A 19789-nucleotide genomic window follows, 5' to 3' on the forward strand; every position below is an offset into this window, starting at 1 on the left:
CTGTCGAAATCACTCATTATTATATTTATACATATTTCACAACACTATTTAGTCATCAGAAACGCTACATAGTGGCAATGATGGAGTGCTCGAGTCCCAACGTAACCCAATTTTTGGGACTTGTGACTCGACTCAGACTCAAAGCCTGATATTCATGATCTGTGACTCAACGCAGGCTCATACTCTGATGACTCGAACTGAAGTCTGATTTTTGGGACTTGTGTCTTGACTCGGACTTGCACATTGCTGAAACAGGTCTTTGAAGGTGCCATAATGGAGAACTCTACTCAACCTTGATGACTCAAACTTGTGACTCAGACTCAAACTCAGGTGATGATGAGCCCCCTTGGACTCTTCTTGGTGACCCAGACCCAGACTTGAACACTGGGGACTAAGGACTTGGACTTAGACTCAGGTATTGATGACTCGGACTCAACTCTGGCTCTTTGGTGACTTGGACTCAAACACTGGGAACTGGAGACTGACTCGGACTCAAGGATGAATGACACGACACAACACTGCATAGTCGACAGGGTGCATTGGAATGGTTTCAGACAAAGCCATGGCATGGTGTTAACTAAAATATTTTATATTTTCAAAATATTTTAGTATGCAATATTTTTTCTGGCACACCTCGTTAAGAACAACAACCAACGTCCATATGAGCTCAAGTATATTTGCTACTTAAGCAGCTTGAGTGCTGTGTGTGAAAATAACAGCTGTGTCACTCTGAACAAGCAAGCAGCCATACTGCCCTGTGTGCCACTATGCACCAGGTATAAGACGGCCAAAAGTGTTAAAGCTTACCCTTTGAATTAAAAGTGCTAAACCTACATACGATTTTTCAGCTCTTCTAGCATTCACACTACTATGCCTACAGAGGTGCGTTCAGTTATATTAGTTAATTACACTTCTGATCTGTTATCAAATGTTTGTTAAAAACATAAAGTGAGTGTTGAAAATTCCACAAATTGACTCACACACAAAACAAACCTGCCACTCCGTGTCTTAACAGTGTTTCTCAATGCTGTAATTGCTGTCTCTGGGCCCATATCATGCTTTGTGGCGCCCTCATTGTTCAACTTTTGGAGGGAAGTCAGGATTTGGTCAAGTTTTTTCTTTAATGTTTGCAATATATGTTTTGAAAAGTTGAATTTTCCAACACTCATGGTTTCTACACACAGACTGCTCATATCAATACATTTTGGGTGTGTCAGCTGAGTATATTTTCACTTGCCACCCATTTACAGCCTTACTGTGGGAGGGCATGTTGTAGTTTGGAGTCATTTTGTGAGTCTGGATTTCATCTCCCAGTTTGTGTTTTCTGGTCTAATAGTGACATCTTGTGGATGTTGGGGGACACGGCCAGAGTTGAGACTTCCTCATCATACTAGGTGTGTCCTAAAACAGTAATAGTAAAGGTAGAGACACGGGAAGTATTAAGACATTTTGCACAGGGCTGTTCAGTTGGATTTCTAAAAACTCAGACCTCATCACAGAGATATAAGAAATGATCACTGTGCCAAACAGGTAAGTGTCAAGAAGAAGAACAGAACAGCATTTTATAATGGATAAAGAAGAGAAGTAGAAACAATACAGACTTATCTCTTTGTTTCCACTTTGCTCAAACACTCAGGCTTGTAAAAAATGTTAAAATTATAAATGTGACTCCAGTGTAGCATTACTTTAGTGATTCCACTGTATTTAAGATTTGTTTTAAATTAAATACATTTAACCTTAGCAGAGTAAATTCTAGCTGTAGGTCAGTCACCTCTCTCTCTCTCTCTCTCTCTTTCTCTCTCTCTCTCTCTCTCTCTCTCTTATTACAGTTCATAGTTCAGACAGCATGGCAAATCATTAGCCCACATTCAAAACTTTAAAATGATCAACATAATTGTTTTATGAAAGATGTGTGTCCTTTTCCAAATACCTCGTGCGGTTGTTTGGTTTTCCGAATCATTAACAGAAGATGAGTCAAACCCAAGAGGATTGTGGGCATTTTAAGAGACATACACAGAGCAACAGGTGCAACTTATCTTCGTGGTGGAAGCGCATCGAGGCGCCTTCTCTGACCTCACGAGTGTCTAACCGCAGCACTTGGGAAATAATGGACCAACACATTATAATATTGACGACCCGGAGCGTCAACAGGCGCTCTCTTGTTCTCAGCATTTCTCCCTAAAGTAGTGAGGTAGGAACACCAGAGCAGGATTACCGCCGTTATAACCATAGACTGTACAACCAAAGGTACTCAAGCTGCTTTCTGCTCCATGTTGCTTTGTTTATTTCTGTGTTTACAAGTTCCACCGCCGACTTTCCAACTATAAGGAGTGATTCTGAGAGTATATTTCTAGTCCTCTATTATTTATTTTGGGTTAATTTCGTGGTCCGTTTACTTTTCTGCAGTGTAAAAGGAAACCAGAATAAATACAAAACGAACCAAACGTATCCATTTCACTCTGATTTGGACAAACCAAACGGACGTGGGTTGTGAAAACGTCTTTACATTTTTGTTGTTATAGCCTATATTACCCCTATATTATATTACTCGAATGTTAGTATAAATGCGTTTTGAGGAACGAAACAATAGATTAATTAGGCCAGCTATCATTAATTGACTGGAACATAGATTTGTTTTTAAATAAAATACTGCCACGGTCTATTATTCTGTCTGTCTGGTGTCATTAACTGTTTATTTCTTACATATTTGGTTTGTACAAGGTGTTGAAAGTTGATTCGGCTATAATTGTTAGCTTTTCTGTTTCATAAGCTAGCTTTCCAGCATTAGTAATTACTAAAATATTTTTTTTATGTTTCTGTAATGGTTAACACAGCGGTATGTAGAATTTCTTTAACCAAAATTATATTTTAATGCTAAAATAATAACTATTGTTATCCATGAATTTTCAGGTGGAGCCTACTGTTTTACAAAAGAACTGTAAAAATAGTAAAGCACATTGTAATTTCTTGATTAAGGTGTCAAATTTTAGGTTTTTTACTTGTATTCCTGAACAGAAAAATTAGTTTTAGTGGTTGAATGAATAATTTCTGACTTCTCAGAGAAGCCCAGTGAGCTGGCTCAAATGTGGGTATAAAAAGGTGGATTCAGTTTATTTGCCAAATGAATAATAATCACATTCTGACACTTGTATTAGACACACAAGGAAGTGTTTCTCCATCTAAAACCAAGAAATTAAAGTGCAAGAAAAGCAAGCTGAGTCGCCGCAAAAAGCTAAAGAAATACATCCCAGAGGTCAAAGCAGAAATTTCCCCCAGTGACCTGCTGAAAAGAAATGGAAACATACTCTTGGTTGGTAAGCCTGGAATCGGAAAAACAGCACTTGCTCATGAAATGTTAAAACTCTGGGCAGAAAGAGAGAACAAGGAGCTTGATTACATGTTTTACTTCGACATGGGAGAAACAGCCCACATCAGAGATGACTTGAGCTTGGAGGATCTTCTCTTCAGTGTGTTCAATGAACCGGTCGAAAGCAAAGAAGAAGTCTTACAGGACATAAAGAGTAACTCTGACAATGTTACACTCATTTTTGATGGAATCACAGATCAGTCTTCATCAGAGGTGAAGAGACTTGTTGAGAACAACCTGCTACCTGATGCCAAGATCATCGTGACATGTAGACCAGATGATGAAGACGAGTTCTCTTCTGAGGACTTTCTCAGAGTGGAAGTAAAAGGCTTCAGTGAGCAGACCATAAAAACATACCTCTCTGCAATGCTCGGAGAAGAACAGGAGAAGGTTTTGAGGAACGTGGAGTTGTTAACTCTTTGTCATGTCCCAATGTATGCACTGATGGTGGCTGCCTGCTTTTCATACGAGACACCAGAAGACTCTCCACAGCCATGTACCATGACTGAGATCTACATCAATATTGTTCGTCATTGCCTCCAAATGAACAGCAACAAAAACAACAACAAAGATCTCAATTCCTTCATCAACAGCAAGAGAAAGGAATTACTGTCTTTGGCTGAGGTTGCTTTTCATGCAACTGAAGGTAAAAGTGTGAACCTGACAGAATGTCCCTGTGAAAAAAGCTGTTTCCTTTCCTTCCTGAAACCACTTTTTATCAAAGTTGGACCGACTGAGACGATAACCACATACGTGTTCCTCCACTACACTGTGCAGGAGTTTTTTGCAGCACTGTGGCTTGTGAAGAATCCAGAAAAGATCAAGGATGTTTTTCAGCAGTGCCTCACTGAGGAGAAGAAACACATGAAACATCTGATCCCTTTCATGTGTTGACTGTTGAATGAGAAGAGCCCTAGTTTGATGAAGTGTCTGATTCCAGCCGAGGAGCTCAAGAATACTTCCAACTGGTTCTTTGAGGAGATGATAAGCACACTTTCCCCTCATCTGTGTAAGAAAGATGACGCTGATCCTGAGGACAGTGAGCTTGATGTGGACATTCTATGCCAGTGCTTGTATGAGTCCCAGTGTCCTGAAGCATGCCTCGACCTTCTGCACAAACTGGACTACCATCTGGATCTCAGTGGAGAGAGTCTCGACCCTTACCCTTGCTGTGCTGTGGCTTATGTGGTCATTCAGTTAAAGGAGAGGAAAATACATCTGAACCTTGAGGACGTAATGGTATCAGAACAAGGAATGAGACGACTATTTGGATGCCTTAAAAATGCCCAATGGTACGGGTGAGCATGTTTTTAAAGTGTCAAATTACTGCTAAGGTAACAAAATATTCAATCATGTAGGACAGATTGGTCCTTTTTATGTGCAGCTATTTATTTTTTAAAGTTTAATCCAAGACATAATAAGGGTGACAAAGTAGAATGACCCATGTGACCCTGAAAAGATTAAGTGGGTGTAGAAATATATGAAAAATATTAGAAGAAAATAACGAATGGTGCTTTTGCTGTGGCTTCTTCAAGGCTCGAAATCAGCTTATTCAATCGGTATCACTGATGTTTTTGCCATTTTTCTGAAAAATAATTAATGCGCTAAACAGGAGATGGAAACGCTTTTTTCAAATAAGTTCTTACGTAGCAAACATTTATGGAAGAATTATCCTATCTTTATTCAAGAGCGTAGATTTTCAGTTTGAGAGCATATTTTGTCTTTCTCGCACTCAGATTTCTGCTGCTTTCTTTCAAAATGTGTGCGTGCACTTAAAAATCACATGCTTGTGCTCAAATATGTCCTGTGCGCGCTCCAATCTAAAGTCTACGCGCTCAGATCTCAACTCTGCGCTCTCAAAACTTTTGTGCTCGCACTCAGAACACGCACGTCCTCTCAGGTTGAGGTGTCTGATCAGACTGAACGATGTCCCGCCCTGCGCTTAAAATAGTGTGTTTCACCAGCCAATAGGGAGACAGCTAGATTGTGGCCCCGTCTTTGGTGCGTTCCCTCGCCTTTTTGAGCGCTCCGTAGGGGCGGGTATATGGTCTGTTTGTAAAACTGCTTCTCTCTTAAAATACACCAATTTACCATATTAGCCAGCTATTTGAATCGTCACCTATTTAAGACGCAGCATATTAATGTAGAATTAATCTTAAGTAGTCCTAAAAAGAGTTATATTAGATTTTATATATATATATATATATATATATATATATATATATATATATATATATATATATATATATTTTTTTTTTTTTTTTTAATTATTATTGTTATTATTTTTATATATTTTTATTTTTAATCAGTCCAGTGTTGTCACGATAGTCCAGTGGTGAAGTACACTACTATCTGTTGCATTTTAAACCACGGGACGCCGGTTCGCATCCTGTCCGCCGCACTCTTGCTGCATGTCTTATTATGATTTAAAATTTTAATTGATAAATTAATGTAACAGTAATACAATCCGTGTAACCAGCTGATTCTCTTATTGAAACGTTTAACAAGAGATGATGGGTAAATAGACTTGGCTACGTGATTAAAAAGGTATAATGAAAAATACGCTATGATGATGATAATTATTTGAGAATAACATTGGTGCGTGTAATGCAGTGTATCACCGTCCTATTTACGCGGTCAAAGCCAGGGGGCGCATAATTAGGCTAATGTTGGTAATGCTTTCACAAGAAGAGGACTTTGAGCAGGATTCGAAGCGCGGCAGCGAATGAATGGCAGACGAGATGGATGGCCAAAGACCTCAAGTGAGTTCATTGCTAAATGTTGCTACAACTCAAAACACATCGATCATATACAGTAGTTTCAATAACAGTACAGTAATCATTTTGACACTCGTACTTATCAACATATATAGCGGGCCTTTGTCGGCACTAGGGACAGCAACTTATTATGAATGAAGTGACGTCAGCGGGGATTCCCCTCAGCTCGCGCATCATTATGTGTGCCTACCTGCCGCTGGTACGATCATACGTTGCCAATTATTGTACTTTCGTTGTACATGTTACAATGAAGGCCCGCTATATATTTATAGCAGTTCTACAAACAGACCATATACCCGCCCCTACGAAGCGCTCAAAAAGGCGAGGGAACGCACCAAAGACGGGGCCACAATCTAGCTGTCTCCCTATTGGCTGGTGAAACACACTATTTTAAGCGCAGGGCGGGACATCGTTCAGTCTGAGCAGACACCTCAACCTGAGAGGACGTGCGTGTTCTGGGTGCGAGTTGAGATCTGAGCGCGTAGACTTTAGATTTGAGCGCGCACAGGACATATTTGAGTGCGAGCGAAATGTTTGTGTCCAAGAAGAAGAAATGTGAGCACAAGCATGTGATTTTTAAGTGCACGCACACATTTTGAAAGAAAGCAGCAGAAATCTGAGTGCGAGCGCAAAATGTGAGCATGAGGAGAACAAATCTGAGCACCAGAAAGACAAATTATGCTCTCAAACTGAAAATCTACGCTCTTGAATAAAGATAGGATAATTCTTCCATAAACATTTAACTCAAATGACCGATCAGCTGTTTCCGCTCGTCCGAGCTGACATGAAAGACCTATTATTAGTTGTCCAATTGAATCAAATTGGGTGGCCAAAGTGTTTTAATTAGTGACCTCATTCTTGTTGTTCTTTTCTCTTTTTTGTGTAATCTCTATTTGTGCTACTGTTTACTGACAAATTAGCTTGCAGCAATAGATTCTCTATACCAGTTGATGGAAAAATCCCTAATCCACATTTTCGTCTATGTGACATTCAAAAACTGTCGATTGAAGAATCGGTTCAACTTTAATGGAAACACAGCGAATAAAGCTTTTGGATCGAAACTTGAACTTGAAACTTTATAGCGTTAGTTGTTTTGTTTTGTTTTTGACTTGGGCATAGAGGGATGGATGACTATCCCTTGTTGTGTTTGGTGTAGATGCAGCTTGGTAGATTCAAGTCATGGAGGAGGATGAAGAGATGGGGAGCCAGGGAAATTGCAACACAATGCTAGATATGATTATATTATGAATAGTGTAAAAAATACTTTCAGCACCTTGTAAAAATGTAATGTTAGCGGGACAAGTTAGACTGTGGAAGCCTGCCACAGTCTAGGCTATTACTGGCAGACACACTTATAATTAGCAAAGAAATTAAACCAAAAGGTCGTCGCAAATTTCAGGTGCATATGTGGCCGAAATGAACGCAATTTCAAGCCCTGCTTCTTTTGCCCCAGCAGCCTTTTTAAATCACACTTTACTAATTTATTTACTATGATAAGGATATGACAATACTTTTTAAATTACAGGAGTGGCCCTCTGCCCCGGCAGCTGTGGGAGATCTTCCTTCTCAATGAAGGCCAGATGGACTACCTCAGCTTACCTGGCCTTGATGAAAATGAGTTGCACCTTCCAGTTGAGGGTAAAAGACATCTGTTTGAAAGAGCAGCAACATTCATGCAGAAGAGAACGACAAAGGTTAATGTCTGCCTCCACTGGGAAAGGAAAACTCCAGTCTGCCAGAGTCTGTGCAGGTTCTTCTTTGAGGCTTTGCCACACATCCGCTCACTCAGGTATGTAGCTGTTGCTTTTCTGTGATGCTGACTCCACATACTTTCAATTTTATCCTTTTATAAAACTGTTGTTGTTGAGATTACAGACAGAGACAGAAAGAAACTTAATGCCGTTATCACTGCCTTTAATACTTTATGTTACAAATAATTATTAAAATTAAAAAGAAAACATAATTAAACTGTCTGCTTAGTGGTGAATTTGAGCGTATGTTCCAATATTAAAATCAGCTGATTGTCACGCACGTGCATATCACATCAACAGTGTGCCGCTTCAGTAGCAAGCCCGTCGACAGCATTAGCAAAGGAAGCTAACAGCAACATGTTTGAGGCATTTCACTCTTGCAACAGCAACAAGTTCTACGACTAAGTGTAATGCTTGTAAAGCTCTTGTTCCATAAAATATAGCAAAACAAATTGAATCAAACACCTCCAGAAGAATCATATTGAAGAATTTGACGAGTTTAGCCAGACGGCAGCCGTTGGAGTCAGAGAGTCAATTTGAAGCTGACCTCTTTGTTTGGTTTTATTAAAAAGTCAAAAATAATCAGATTAGCGATTCTCTTTTAATATGTAAAAGGGTAAAACACTAATTCCAAGAGGCTGTCGTAATTACCTCTGTCACTTGTGAATTTCTAATTGTAAACTGCCATACTTTATAGTAGTTTAAATCCCTATTTGAGCGTTTACAGTTGCATTTGTTTTAATTTTATTTCGTTGATTTTGTTTAATATTTTGTAATTTGAATTCCAAGTTTTGAACAAGTTTTGTTGCTGCAGTTAAAAGGTAAACAATAAAATTAAATTCCTTTTCAATTTGAGGATTTTTCTTCACCATGTTGCTGGATTTATTATTTTAATAAATAACAAATCAGTAAATTTCTATGTCCTTGTTTTACATTTTGTTTTACAAAGTAAGGGAAGTAATGTTAAAGTCAAATCCGATGTTGCTTTACACAAAAAAGAATTGTCTTAGTCATTTCCACACAGTGAGGCATAAAGCTTATTAATGAAACACTGGTATCAGATCAGTACTCGGTATCAGCTGACACCAAGAGCAAGAACATTTTATAATGGTGCATTCCTACTTTGCACAGTGGGAAAAAAAAGTTTTGCAAACTGCATCGTAATGGGTATACATTTGGTGCAAAATCGTCTCCTTTCTATCCAATTCACAGACACCATCGCTAATACCACACACAGAGTGAAATTATTAGTGTCATCAGAGACGGTAAATTAAGTTATTATTATTTTGGGATTCGGTGGCAGGACTCTCCTCTCAGCTCCCCTACGTGTCATTTTTGAAAATACATGAGAATATATTAAGGAATAAGTCTGACTCTCATGATGTCCACAGTTGATGCCTTCACATACACTCACTGTGTGAAATTGGACTGTTTGTGTGTTATCTTCTGGATGTGTAGACAACACAGAACATGAAATAATATTAGTTCCTGTCCAATCGCAAATATGACTGGAGATTTAAATAATCAACTGAGACCCGCTGTCGTGCCTTGTGTGTATATCTAAAGACACACTGCTGTGCCCCTCCCAGAACTCCTGCTCCTCCCTGTCTCTCTCCCTCTCAACCGTCTCTCTATCCTCCCTCCCTCTCCCCCTTCAACCTCTATCTACTCTATTCTACTCTGTTGATCTGTACAACGACATCTATTGCCGACTGTCCGTCCTGGGAGATGGATCCCTCCTCTGTCGCTCTCCCTGAGGTTTCTTCTTCTTTTTCCCCTGTTAAAAGGGTTTTTTGACGAGTTTTTCCCTAAAATTGACTTGACTTGAAAGTATGTGTTCGATTGGGAGTTGTTCAGGGTGTCACCGCTCACAACCCACTCTTTAACCTCTAGCACATTCACATGAAGTATGGTTTCGTGAAAGTACTGCAAGTGATGTCACACCTTCCAACAGACACCAGAAACCAGACGGCTGAGATAGTGTAAAAAAAGCTGCATGAATAAAATAAAGTACCAATCTCAGAGTTAAATTTATTTTCATGCCTTCTTGTTATCATGTCAGACTTTAGATTTCAGATCTCATATTAGTTCTCAGTTAAAACAGCATGGCTATTCAGTGATCAGGTACAGTACAGAGTCAGAAATGGTAAACTACTAATGACGTTGATAATTAGACTTGCCATAATGAGACAGACCTCAGGTAAGCTCATTGTGTTAGATAGATCTGAATTTGCATTTCAACCAAGATGCTTTACCCCTTTCTCTATTGCACACTATCAGAAAGTCTGCTAAAGGTGTGGAAAAATAAATCTAACAGTTGCACCTAATAGCACCTATACATATTATTTGATTCTGGAATTGTTCTACAGAACATGCACTTTGAGTCATTTGTTTGTTGTCAAACAGCTTCAGGATGCCCTGCAGAGGTTCAGGACTACAGGACCAGCAGCAATGCCTTGGAACACTGCAGAGGGAAGAAAGGCAGCTGTTACTAGATTTTTGCCTGAAAGTAGCACTTTACAAAGAAGAAAACATTCATGATGTCGTGAATATCCTCCTCTCATTGTTTTCTGTTAACACTGAGCTACATAACATCCTTCTTGATTTTTATCAACATGTCAAGAAGGAAGATTTTCCAGATGTCATTCCAAAACTAAGAAACTGTTCCAGTCAGCTCCTGCAGTCTGGACCATAAACCTCTCAGAGAGAAAGACCTCCATCCTTCTGGAAGTGCTGAAACTCCAATCAGAGAAGAAACAAGTGGAGCTGAGAGGCTTCTCAGATGAAGAGAGTGAAGTGAGGAGTTTCCTACAGTGTCTGCCTTATATCTCACAGCTCAGGTAAATGGATTGTACTTTTGTTGTGTTTAGAGAAAAGGAGAGAATGACTGAGCAAGTGGCCAGTGTGTAGAGTTGTGTTTGTACATGGACAGCAGCTGACTGTTTTAAGGTTATAGGGAAATGTTCAGTTGTTCAGTCAGCATAAATATTAAATCACTGTGTATATTTCTATAGATGGCATGCTGTTTTTTCCATGCACCCAATATATTTTGTCTTAATTACTCTCCATTCCTAAATACATACATTTCATCAGTCATCTATGGACTCAGTAAAAAGTCAAAGCAGACTTAGCTACAGTATAATGATGTGATCCAACAAGCTCCAGCAATGTAACAACAGAGACCATCAGCAGTGTGTTAATGATGAGGAGTTTAGTTCTCCTTTTCAGGACTAGTGATGTTCTTTCTTACTGATTTACAGTAACATGAAGTTTCCTGCACTTGAAAATAGCTGCACACAATGATTCCCCTCTAAGTACATCTGTGTGTATTTGTGTGCATGTGTGTGCATGTGTGTATGTGTGTATTTTCTTCATTGATTTTCATCACCTAATAAACCTATTTAGTGAACAGAGTACAGAATTAACAAGAGTCAGATGAGATAATAATATTAACATCTCAGTTAAAATAAAATACAAATTGAATATGAATGAATGAATGAATTAATGAATGAAGAAAAACAAACAGATTCTGCTACGGTCACAGTTTATATATTTCTTCTGCAGAAAATCAAAGCACATCTGGCCGGGCAGATGATCACATTTCCAATGGTGCCGTGTTTTTAGCTCTTTGTCCCACATTGTTTTAAAATATAAATAAGAGCTCTGTAACAGCTGTAATGTTTCATTCAGAATTAGTTTGAACAGATTGAATGTTGGGGGTCTTTGCTGGTTCCAGTTCAGCAAGATGCATTTCTTTGCTATATAAGATATTATGAGGAGCGGTGACTGAGCAGGATGTTTGACCAGTGAATTACACAAAGGAGTGAATGAGAGGATTATTCACAAGTGTCTTTTTTTGAACCATTGAAATAATGTTGAAGTATTAGTTTACCTCTGAAGATCCTAATGATGCTTCACTACTACTTTATTAAGGTTTTAGACTTTTACAGAATTATGCAGGGACTAAGTTTAGGTCTATGATTTTAGGCTTTGGAGCTCATTGATTCATAAATGAAGTGGAAAAGAAAGATTTTCAGCCAGGACATTGCCTTTTAGTGAGCAAGATGTTTGAATTATGAATAATTAAGGGGAGATAATGAGAGGATTTGACTTAATTTGGTTTATTAGCTATATTAAAAAGAAGCTTCATGTCATTAGGATGTGATAGGTTCACCTCTAGAACTCATGATAATGTTACTCTAGTACTGTCACTAGTTTATAGAGTCTTAAAACATGATATTGATATTTTAACCTTGACCTTAACCAATTTCAGTCCTCATGGCTAAACCTAACCAAAGCTAGCTCTGTTCAGTAGGAACCTTCTTGTATCAACCTCCTGTTGGCTCAGGAGTGGTACTGCAGTCTAACATACAATCTTTAATACAGAGGTGACAATACAACTTTGTACCTGACTTTGATGGTTCCTTCAACATTTTGTGAATCATTTCCTTCAGTAAAAGTCTTCCAGAATCCACTTAAAGCCATGTTAAAGGCATTGCTGCTTGAGATTAGGTTTGATTTAGGTTTGTATTTGGCTCATTAGTGGGTATTTGTAGACTGTTAGCAGATGGATCCATATCAGTGATCTATGGCTCTTTTTTAGCTGTTGACATCATAAAATAACAAAATGTTCAATTCTCCTTCCAGTTTATCTTGGTCCTTGATATGCTCAGGTGAAGCAAAGCTATTTGGGAATCTGTTGTGTGCAGCAGCAGAGAGAGAACAGCAGACAGGAGAGAAGATACTGGAGCTGTTGTCATCACTGTGCAGATATGAAACATTCCCTTTTCATCACCTGGATTATGAGTATTATCAGAGTGATTTCCTGCTGGATCTGTTCTCCCACCTGAAGGACTATGAGACTAAAACAGGCCTGAGTGTCCTTCCATCATTACAGTCAGTTTTCCAGTCAGCTCCTGCAGTCTGGACCATAGACCTCTCAGAGAGAAAGACCTCCATCCTCCTGGAAGTGCTGAAACTCCAACCAGATGTTACACTCCGTCTAGGGAGCAGAACCTAACATAAATAACCCACACCCAAACAAGGTATAAGTTCAGAAAATAATACAGTTCTATTTAACAACAACCAAAATGTGCAATTATATACAGTGAATTGGTGCGGTATCTACAAGTGATGAAGCGTGGCTTCAGGTTGAGCCCAGGCCTAAAATAACAAACAAAACACCGATCTAAACTCAAGGGTCCGAAACTTTCTAATCCCTACTGAAAAGAAAAGAAACAAAAATACAAGTACTGATCCTAACTCCCTAACCTAAGTCAAAACAGGAGAAAACAGTATTAAAGAAAAAGGCAGCTCACCCCTACTGCTTCCTTAAACACAGGCACTCTTGCTCTGGTTACCCAGAGCACAAGCACTCTCACAAACACTCTAGCACGCAGGCCAACAAACACACTCTAACAATGTTAACACCAATCTTTCACAGAATAACTTTACAATCTCAAACGAAGTAGCGCCTAAGTGACAGCAGTTCCACCCGTCCTCTGGAGTCACCGGCTTTTGTAGTCCCCGCCTTCGATAATGCCAATCACTCGCTGCCACGCCAGGGATGCAGAGCCAATGAGACGCGGGAGCCACACGATCTTTGGATCAGGACAGGAGCACTCACTCTGCATAGAAGAAAAAAACACACATGCACCTGCAGTGCAAATGAAATGACGGCAGCAGCCGTAACACCAGAGAAGAAACAAGTGGAGCTGATAGACTTCTCAGATGAAGAGAGCGAAGTGAGGAGTTTCCTACAGTGTCTGCCTTATATCTCACAGCTCAGGTAAATCAGATTAATACCGTATATTTGTTCAAAGTTTAATCTCATATTCTCCACTCTTTTTAAATAAGTTTGCTGTCGTTTACAAATAAACATATGAAATACATCTATAGTTTATCATGTCCGCTAATAAAACAGTCTTTCATCCTGCTGCATTCATTCTCTCACTTTCATCCTTAATAAAAAATATTTTACATGAGATGGTTTTCAATGCAGAATATGTTGTAGCTTTGCTGTTTTACATTTCCTCCATATTGTGTTTCAGCTGTGACCCAAAGTTCTTCCAGGATGTCTGCTCATGCATCTCTGTCAGATCCAGAGAAGAGGCTAAGCAGCTGGTCTCTCTGCTGCAGCTGCTGGGGTTCACCCTGCTGTTAACAGGAGGGTTAAGCACCAGATACTGCCAGTCGGTGGGGACAGTTCTGGGACTCTGTGGCTCTGATGTGGATCTCATCCTCAAACCAGGACAGATGTTTGTCGGAGAAGCCTCCCTCCTCTTTAGTTCTACAATACAACTGCACAGTCTGACGTAAATGTTTATATCTTTACTGTTTTTTGTTCGTATAGCACCGTCTTCTCCAGTTTAAATGTCTTACCAGAGGTGACCATAATTTATGTTCTGACTGTCTGTCACTCTTTGATCTTCAGGCTTTCCCATGACAACGCCTTGCTACTGTGTGAATGGGTAGGAAAAGGGAGAGTGGCCTGTTCAGTGACTATTGAAGAGCTTTCTCTCTCCCCTCTGACAGCCCGTCCATCTGAGAAAGTGTCGTTGAAGGTTGTCAGTGGTTTGGCGTCGCTGCTGAGCTACTGGAAAATCAGCTGGTTAAACCTGACTGAGTCCTGTGGTCCTGCTCTGAGTCTCATTCCACTGCTGCTTCATGATGGCCCTCTAACAATCAGGTTCACGTCTTTTCTCAGCCTCAGAAACACACCAATTAGCAAAAATGCAAAATGTATAAATAATTTCCTAGTCTAACATATATTGACATATTTCGATCCTCAGACTGAGTGAGGACACTGTCCAGCAGTTCCTCTTCCTCCTCCATGAAAACCAGGACGGGGACTTGACTCGGTCCTTCTTGATCAAGGTTGGTGGAGACCTGAGCTCCTGCTGTCTGAACTGGGAGCTTCTTCACTTTCTGCTGCAGCAGTCGTCAGCTCAGACCATCACTGTGAACCTGAAGAAGAACAGCTTCTTAGAGGAGAGCATCACACGTCTGCTTCCCTTCCTGGACAGGGTTGTGTTGAAAACATTCTATATTTGTTATTGTGGCTTGTTTTCCCGAAACAAACTGGTGATAAACTTTGTGCTTCCAGGCCCAGTCCCAGCTTTGTGTTGACTGCCATCAGTGAGATCTATCATGCTGGTGCCATTCCCAGTATACCCAGTTTACTGAGGTCACTGAATCATGCATGTGATCAGCCTGACCTGCAGAGAGATGGACTCTGTGGACTGTGCTGCACTGATCTTCACCCTCAGACACAGTGACAAAGTTAAACTGAACCTCATGTGGACGTCCATACCAGCAGGGGAAGTAAAGTCCATCATCTTGATGCTGGACAAAGTTTCTCAACTGAGGTCAGACATTACTGCTCATTTCCCAAAGCTGTACCTGCATCAGTACTCTCCAACACAAGATATAATTCACCTGTAGCTGAAAAATTTGTATAAATATGACAAATTAATTCTGTCAGTAATAATCACATTGTTCTCACCAAGTTAACAGCTGAGAGTTGTGAGCATGGGGCTGAAAAGACGTGTGATGGGTGTGGAAACACCAGCAGACAACTGTTTTTCCACTTGTTGTTGAGGTCAGACTGAAAGTGAACCTTTTAATGTCTGTAATAATCTCTCACTGCACAGGAAAACTATATATTTCAGTAAGGAGTGGGACAAAGTTGAAACAGGAAGTGGGTCTTTAAACTGAAACTGAAACTTCTTTTAGTTTGGGTCATCATTTCATCGTTTCTCCTCTGAATTAGTTTGTGTAATGTGAAGGTTTGTTTGAACCTTTCTGATGGTGTGACTGCTTCTGTTTCTTGAGCCGTCAGAATGCTTCTAAGTGATGGCTGCATGCTCCAGTAGTTTAGCTATTAACCTGAAGGGCTCTATGTTATAAATACTGAGACACAATATCAGTCAGAATTATGATAAAAGACAATCATTTTAATTAATGGTATGTGTTTCTTTTGGAAAACATGTGACTGCCAGTGTTGACAGGAAGCTGCTGCTGAGGTTGGTCCACTGTTGTGTTTCCTCTGACGTCCAGCAGGAGGCAGCGGTCGTCCTGCTCAGGTCTCTGCAGCACACACTGGATCTGTCCTGCTCCTCCTGTGTGGAGCTGTTAGAACAGGATCAGAGTGACACTGTCAGTCTGACTGCTGATGACTGCAGGGCCGTCTCCACCATCCTGAGACACAGCAGCAGCCGGGACACACAGCTCATCCTGCAGGACTGTGAGGTGGAGGACAGTGGACTGGACCTGTTGTTTTCTGTCCTAGACAGAGTCTGCCTCAGGTGGGAAAAACACAAACTGAGTGAAAGGAGATAAGAAGCTTTGTTTCTTCCGTGTTTATGAATCATAACACTCTGTTTCTCCTGTTTAGAGCCAGTAAAGCTGTCCTCCTCCAGCTGGTGTCCCTGGTCCCTGTGAACAGTGAGAGGGACTCGGTGAGACGGGCAGAGTCCCTCTGTAGAGCTCTGAATGCAGAGCTGGACCTCAGTCACAGCTCCCTGGATCAGAGGACCTGTGAAGCCTTGGCCCTGATGCTGGACTTCAGTCACTGTCAGCTCACAGACCAGCAGCTGCTCTCACTCTGCTCACAGCTGCACAAAGTACAAGTCCTGGAGTGAGTGTGCACTGGAAATGTCTTCATGTGGCTACAATGTTTATAAGGCAGTGTGGGCTAGAGCCCAGGTGGAGGTAACCATTTATAAAAGAAAGATTACAGCAGGTAGACTGTGTGAGGATCAGAAGCAGCTGGTAATGTCAGCTGTTCACAGTTTGATGAGCTGAGACGAGAGAAAATGTTCTTTAAAAGATAAACAGTAAATCCCAACTAGAAAATTTCCTCTGGGGAAATTCTGAAAGGGCCACGGGGGCTACTACCGGTATGTGTACACTATGATGAGATTCTTCAGAGATTTCAAACAATTAATACTAGTAATGTTATGATACTATATTATATACAAGGAGCACACCTACAACAAGCATTCCTTTTCAAGTATGTATTTATATAAGCAACCTATGCCCTTTAACCTCAAAATGTGTGTGTGGAGGAGTGTTCGCGCATACGCATGCGTGTGTGTGTGTGTGTGTGTGTGTGTGTGTGTGTGTGTATATCTATAACTGTAATCACATAAAGTTACCTGTGTGTGTATGTGTCTGTCTGTCTGTCTGCCTGCCTGCCTGCGTGCGTGCGTGTATGTGTGTGTGTCTGGTTCTCTCTTTCTGTGAGAGATGGATGAAAGGATGAAAGGCTTTGGGGTCGGCCAATCAGAGCAGAGCAATCAACGGAAATTAACAGCTGTGGAATCTTCCATCGCGTTTTCATTATGGGAGTCAGTGAGGCTGTTGGTGCGTGTTGGTGGCGCATCTGTGCGTCCTACGCCCAAACTATAACTCTGACAGCTTTACCAGAGGATTGTGAGTGAGAAGACAAATTTTCCTACATTTCGATGTATAAATTATTTCTGTAGAGTGGAATTTGCAGCCTGGAGCGCAGTTTTCAAATTTATTTTTTGACAATTTTTTTTCTCCCTCTACACTCTGGCAATGATGTCACACACTCTGACATGAACATTCCATGCAATACACACCCACACCCTGGCCCCTACAGCTATTGCATAGCAGTAGGGGCCAGTGCTCGGTGCAATTGCACCGTGGCCCTTATTATCGGGGGGCTGCACCCTTAACATTATTATTGAGTTGATTTCTATGCAGATGAGGTTGGATTATATTTCATGAGAGACTTGAGTTCATGTTAGTGTCTATATGATGCAGACAAACTTACTTTAGAAGACAATTATATCTGTATAGTCAGGGCTATTTCTACAGAAAGCTGCAGGACCATAAACATGCTTTACGTCTATTGAACTGTCTTAATCTAAAGTGTAGTAGTTTTCATTTAGTCATTAGAATAACTTTAAAATCATTGAACAAAGTAGAGGTACTAAGAAAACCAGAGGGGCAGATTAATTTATAGAAATTACTTAATACAATGCAGATTAAATAGCATGTCAATAAAGAATATAAATGTGCACAAGTGTGCATCTCTGTAGTCTGACTGAAGCTGAGAAGAGAAAACTCATATTAATCCTGTTGACCAGTGCTGGAATGTAACTAAGTACATTTACTCAAGTACTGTACTAAAGTACAACTTTAAGGTACATGTACTTTACTTGAGGATTTCCATTTGATGTAACTTTATACTTCAAAGTGATTTTTTAATTAAACCTCATAACTGTATATTTAGTCTTTAAAATGAGCCCTAATGAACCCAAAACACTGCTTACATAAATGCATCAATATAGATAATCTAATAATATATTTAGAATATATTCTGAGTGTGTCCATTCTGCATAACGATTACTTTGTCTTTTGATACTTTAAGTACATTTTCATGCTGATACTTTTGTACTTTTACTGCAGTAAGTTTTGAGTGCAGGACTTTTACTTGTAGTGGAGTAACTTCACATTGTGGTATTCGTACTTTTACTGAAGTAAAGGATTGAAATACTTTTTCCACCACTGCTGTTGACACAAGAGACCTTTCTCCTAACTTTCGAGAGAAAATGGAGTTTTGCTGATTTGTTTAAAGTAAAATAGTTGTGAGATCTCTGGTGGAGTTCATGATGAATCTTCAGGATGACTTGACTGCAAATGATCTCGCTGTGTAACCTTTAAATCTCTGTGTTTAGTTATAGTGCAGTGTCAGAAAGCTTCAGTTATTAATGAAGATATCCAGCTGGGTATCTGCTGCTTCGGTGCACACGCCTGCTGATGACCAGAGGTGTTTGATTGACTGAAGAAAAAAAGCAAAACATAATGTTACAGTGATTATCCTGTCTGCTTCAACAGCACCTTTGGGCTGATATAATAATGTGCACTAATAACTGTTTGTGTTTGTCGCAGTCTGAGTCACAACAACATCACTGATGCTTCGACTGACACGTTACTCCAACTGGTCTCCATCAACCCCGCCATTCAAACTGTGCAGTGAGCAGACATTAATTAGTGCTCCATTCATTTATTAAGACATTTCTACTCATAGTCATTCATTCTCTTCCATCAGTTCAATGAACACTGTCTGCCTGAGTGACGCCTGCTCTCTCTGCTTTGTTTTTAGACTCTTCAGAAACAACATTGTGGACAGAACCTCCTTTCAGAAAGACAAGCGGTTTGAAATCTGGTGAACCAGTCATCAGTGGGATGCTATTAACTGTTTCAAGTCTAATGATCTTTGGAAGAAAGTATTACCTGTAGTACTTTGATTTTTTTATTCAGGCAAAACAAATAGAAGCCAACACTGTTACCTCAGTGACAACTGTGTTTTTTAATATTGTGATAACGATTTTCTGGGATGAATGTTTAGCTCAAATTAACAAGGCAAAAAAAGCAGAGATTATAGTAAATTATCTTAAAAGAATAATCTTAAAAGTGTAAATATGAGTATATTTTTTAGTTGACTTTTTAAATGGAAAAAATGTTCATTTCCTCTTTCCGTTCTCCTTTCCTCATTAAAATACCTCTTTTCCTGCAAACTGCAGTAATCAGCGTTTTCTTGACTTTTGGTTTCACAGAATAAAATCTGAGTCAACCAGTTACCAGCTGAGTGACTTTGTGTCACAAACAGACCTCGTTCTAAGACTCAGCTATTCTAAAATGTTGTGAAATCTACAGCTGTAAATATATTCAATAAACAAATGACATAAAAGACTCCTGGAGTCAAAGTTATTTACTTAATGCATTATTTTTAGAAGTTTGTCTGAATTACAGTTTTACAACAGAAACCTACTGGTTTATATTTGGAACACTGTAATAACATGAAATGTTAGAAAGTTGATATTAATGATTAACTTTTAACTTGGGAAACAGTTGTGTAG

At 39.7% G+C, this 19789-nt stretch overlaps 1 protein-coding gene across 7 annotated transcripts; it reads left to right on the forward strand.

Moving 5' to 3' along the window:
- Positions 1-1430: 1430 nt before the first annotated feature.
- On the forward strand, positions 1431-19573 carry LOC131984176 (uncharacterized). 7 transcript variants are annotated; one of them, XM_059349075.1, is made up of 11 exons: positions 1957-2191; positions 7670-7933; positions 10302-10735; positions 12543-13683; positions 13946-14209; positions 14329-14583; positions 14687-15262; positions 15896-16201; positions 16291-16533; positions 18819-18902; positions 19033-19573. In XM_059349075.1, the coding sequence occupies exons 7-11, from the start codon at positions 15093-15095 to the stop codon at positions 19097-19099; spliced, it is 870 nt and encodes a 289-aa protein (XP_059205058.1). In that variant the 5' UTR covers positions 1957-2191; positions 7670-7933; positions 10302-10735; positions 12543-13683; positions 13946-14209; positions 14329-14583; positions 14687-15092; the 3' UTR covers positions 19100-19573. The 7 variants fall into 7 exon arrangements, with proteins under 7 accessions (XP_059205051.1, XP_059205053.1, XP_059205052.1 ...); XM_059349070.1 differs by lacking the exons at positions 15896-16201; positions 16291-16533; positions 18819-18902; positions 19033-19573 and having other exon boundaries at positions 1952-2191; positions 12543-12940; positions 13339-13683; positions 14687-15090; XM_059349068.1 differs by lacking the exons at positions 1957-2191; positions 15896-16201; positions 16291-16533; positions 18819-18902; positions 19033-19573 and adding an exon at positions 1431-1530 and having other exon boundaries at positions 14687-15090.
- The last annotated feature ends 216 nt before the right edge of the window (positions 19574-19789 follow it).

This window comes from Centropristis striata, chromosome 13 (genome assembly GCF_030273125.1).
Source record: "Centropristis striata isolate RG_2023a ecotype Rhode Island chromosome 13, C.striata_1.0, whole genome shotgun sequence".
In the NCBI taxonomy this organism is placed as follows: domain Eukaryota; kingdom Metazoa; phylum Chordata; class Actinopteri; order Perciformes; family Serranidae; genus Centropristis; species Centropristis striata.

Coding starts and splice junctions, on each gene's coding strand:
- LOC131984176 (XM_059349068.1), top strand. CDS start 13,568: ATGACGGCAGCAGCCGTAACACCAGAGAAGAAACAAGTGGAGCTGATA. Junction 14,210..14,328: donor ATACAACTGCACAGTCTGAC/GTAAATGTTTAT, acceptor TTTGATCTTCAG/GCTTTCCCATGACAACGCCT. Junction 14,584..14,686: donor GATGGCCCTCTAACAATCAG/GTTCACGTCTTT, acceptor TTCGATCCTCAG/ACTGAGTGAGGACACTGTCC.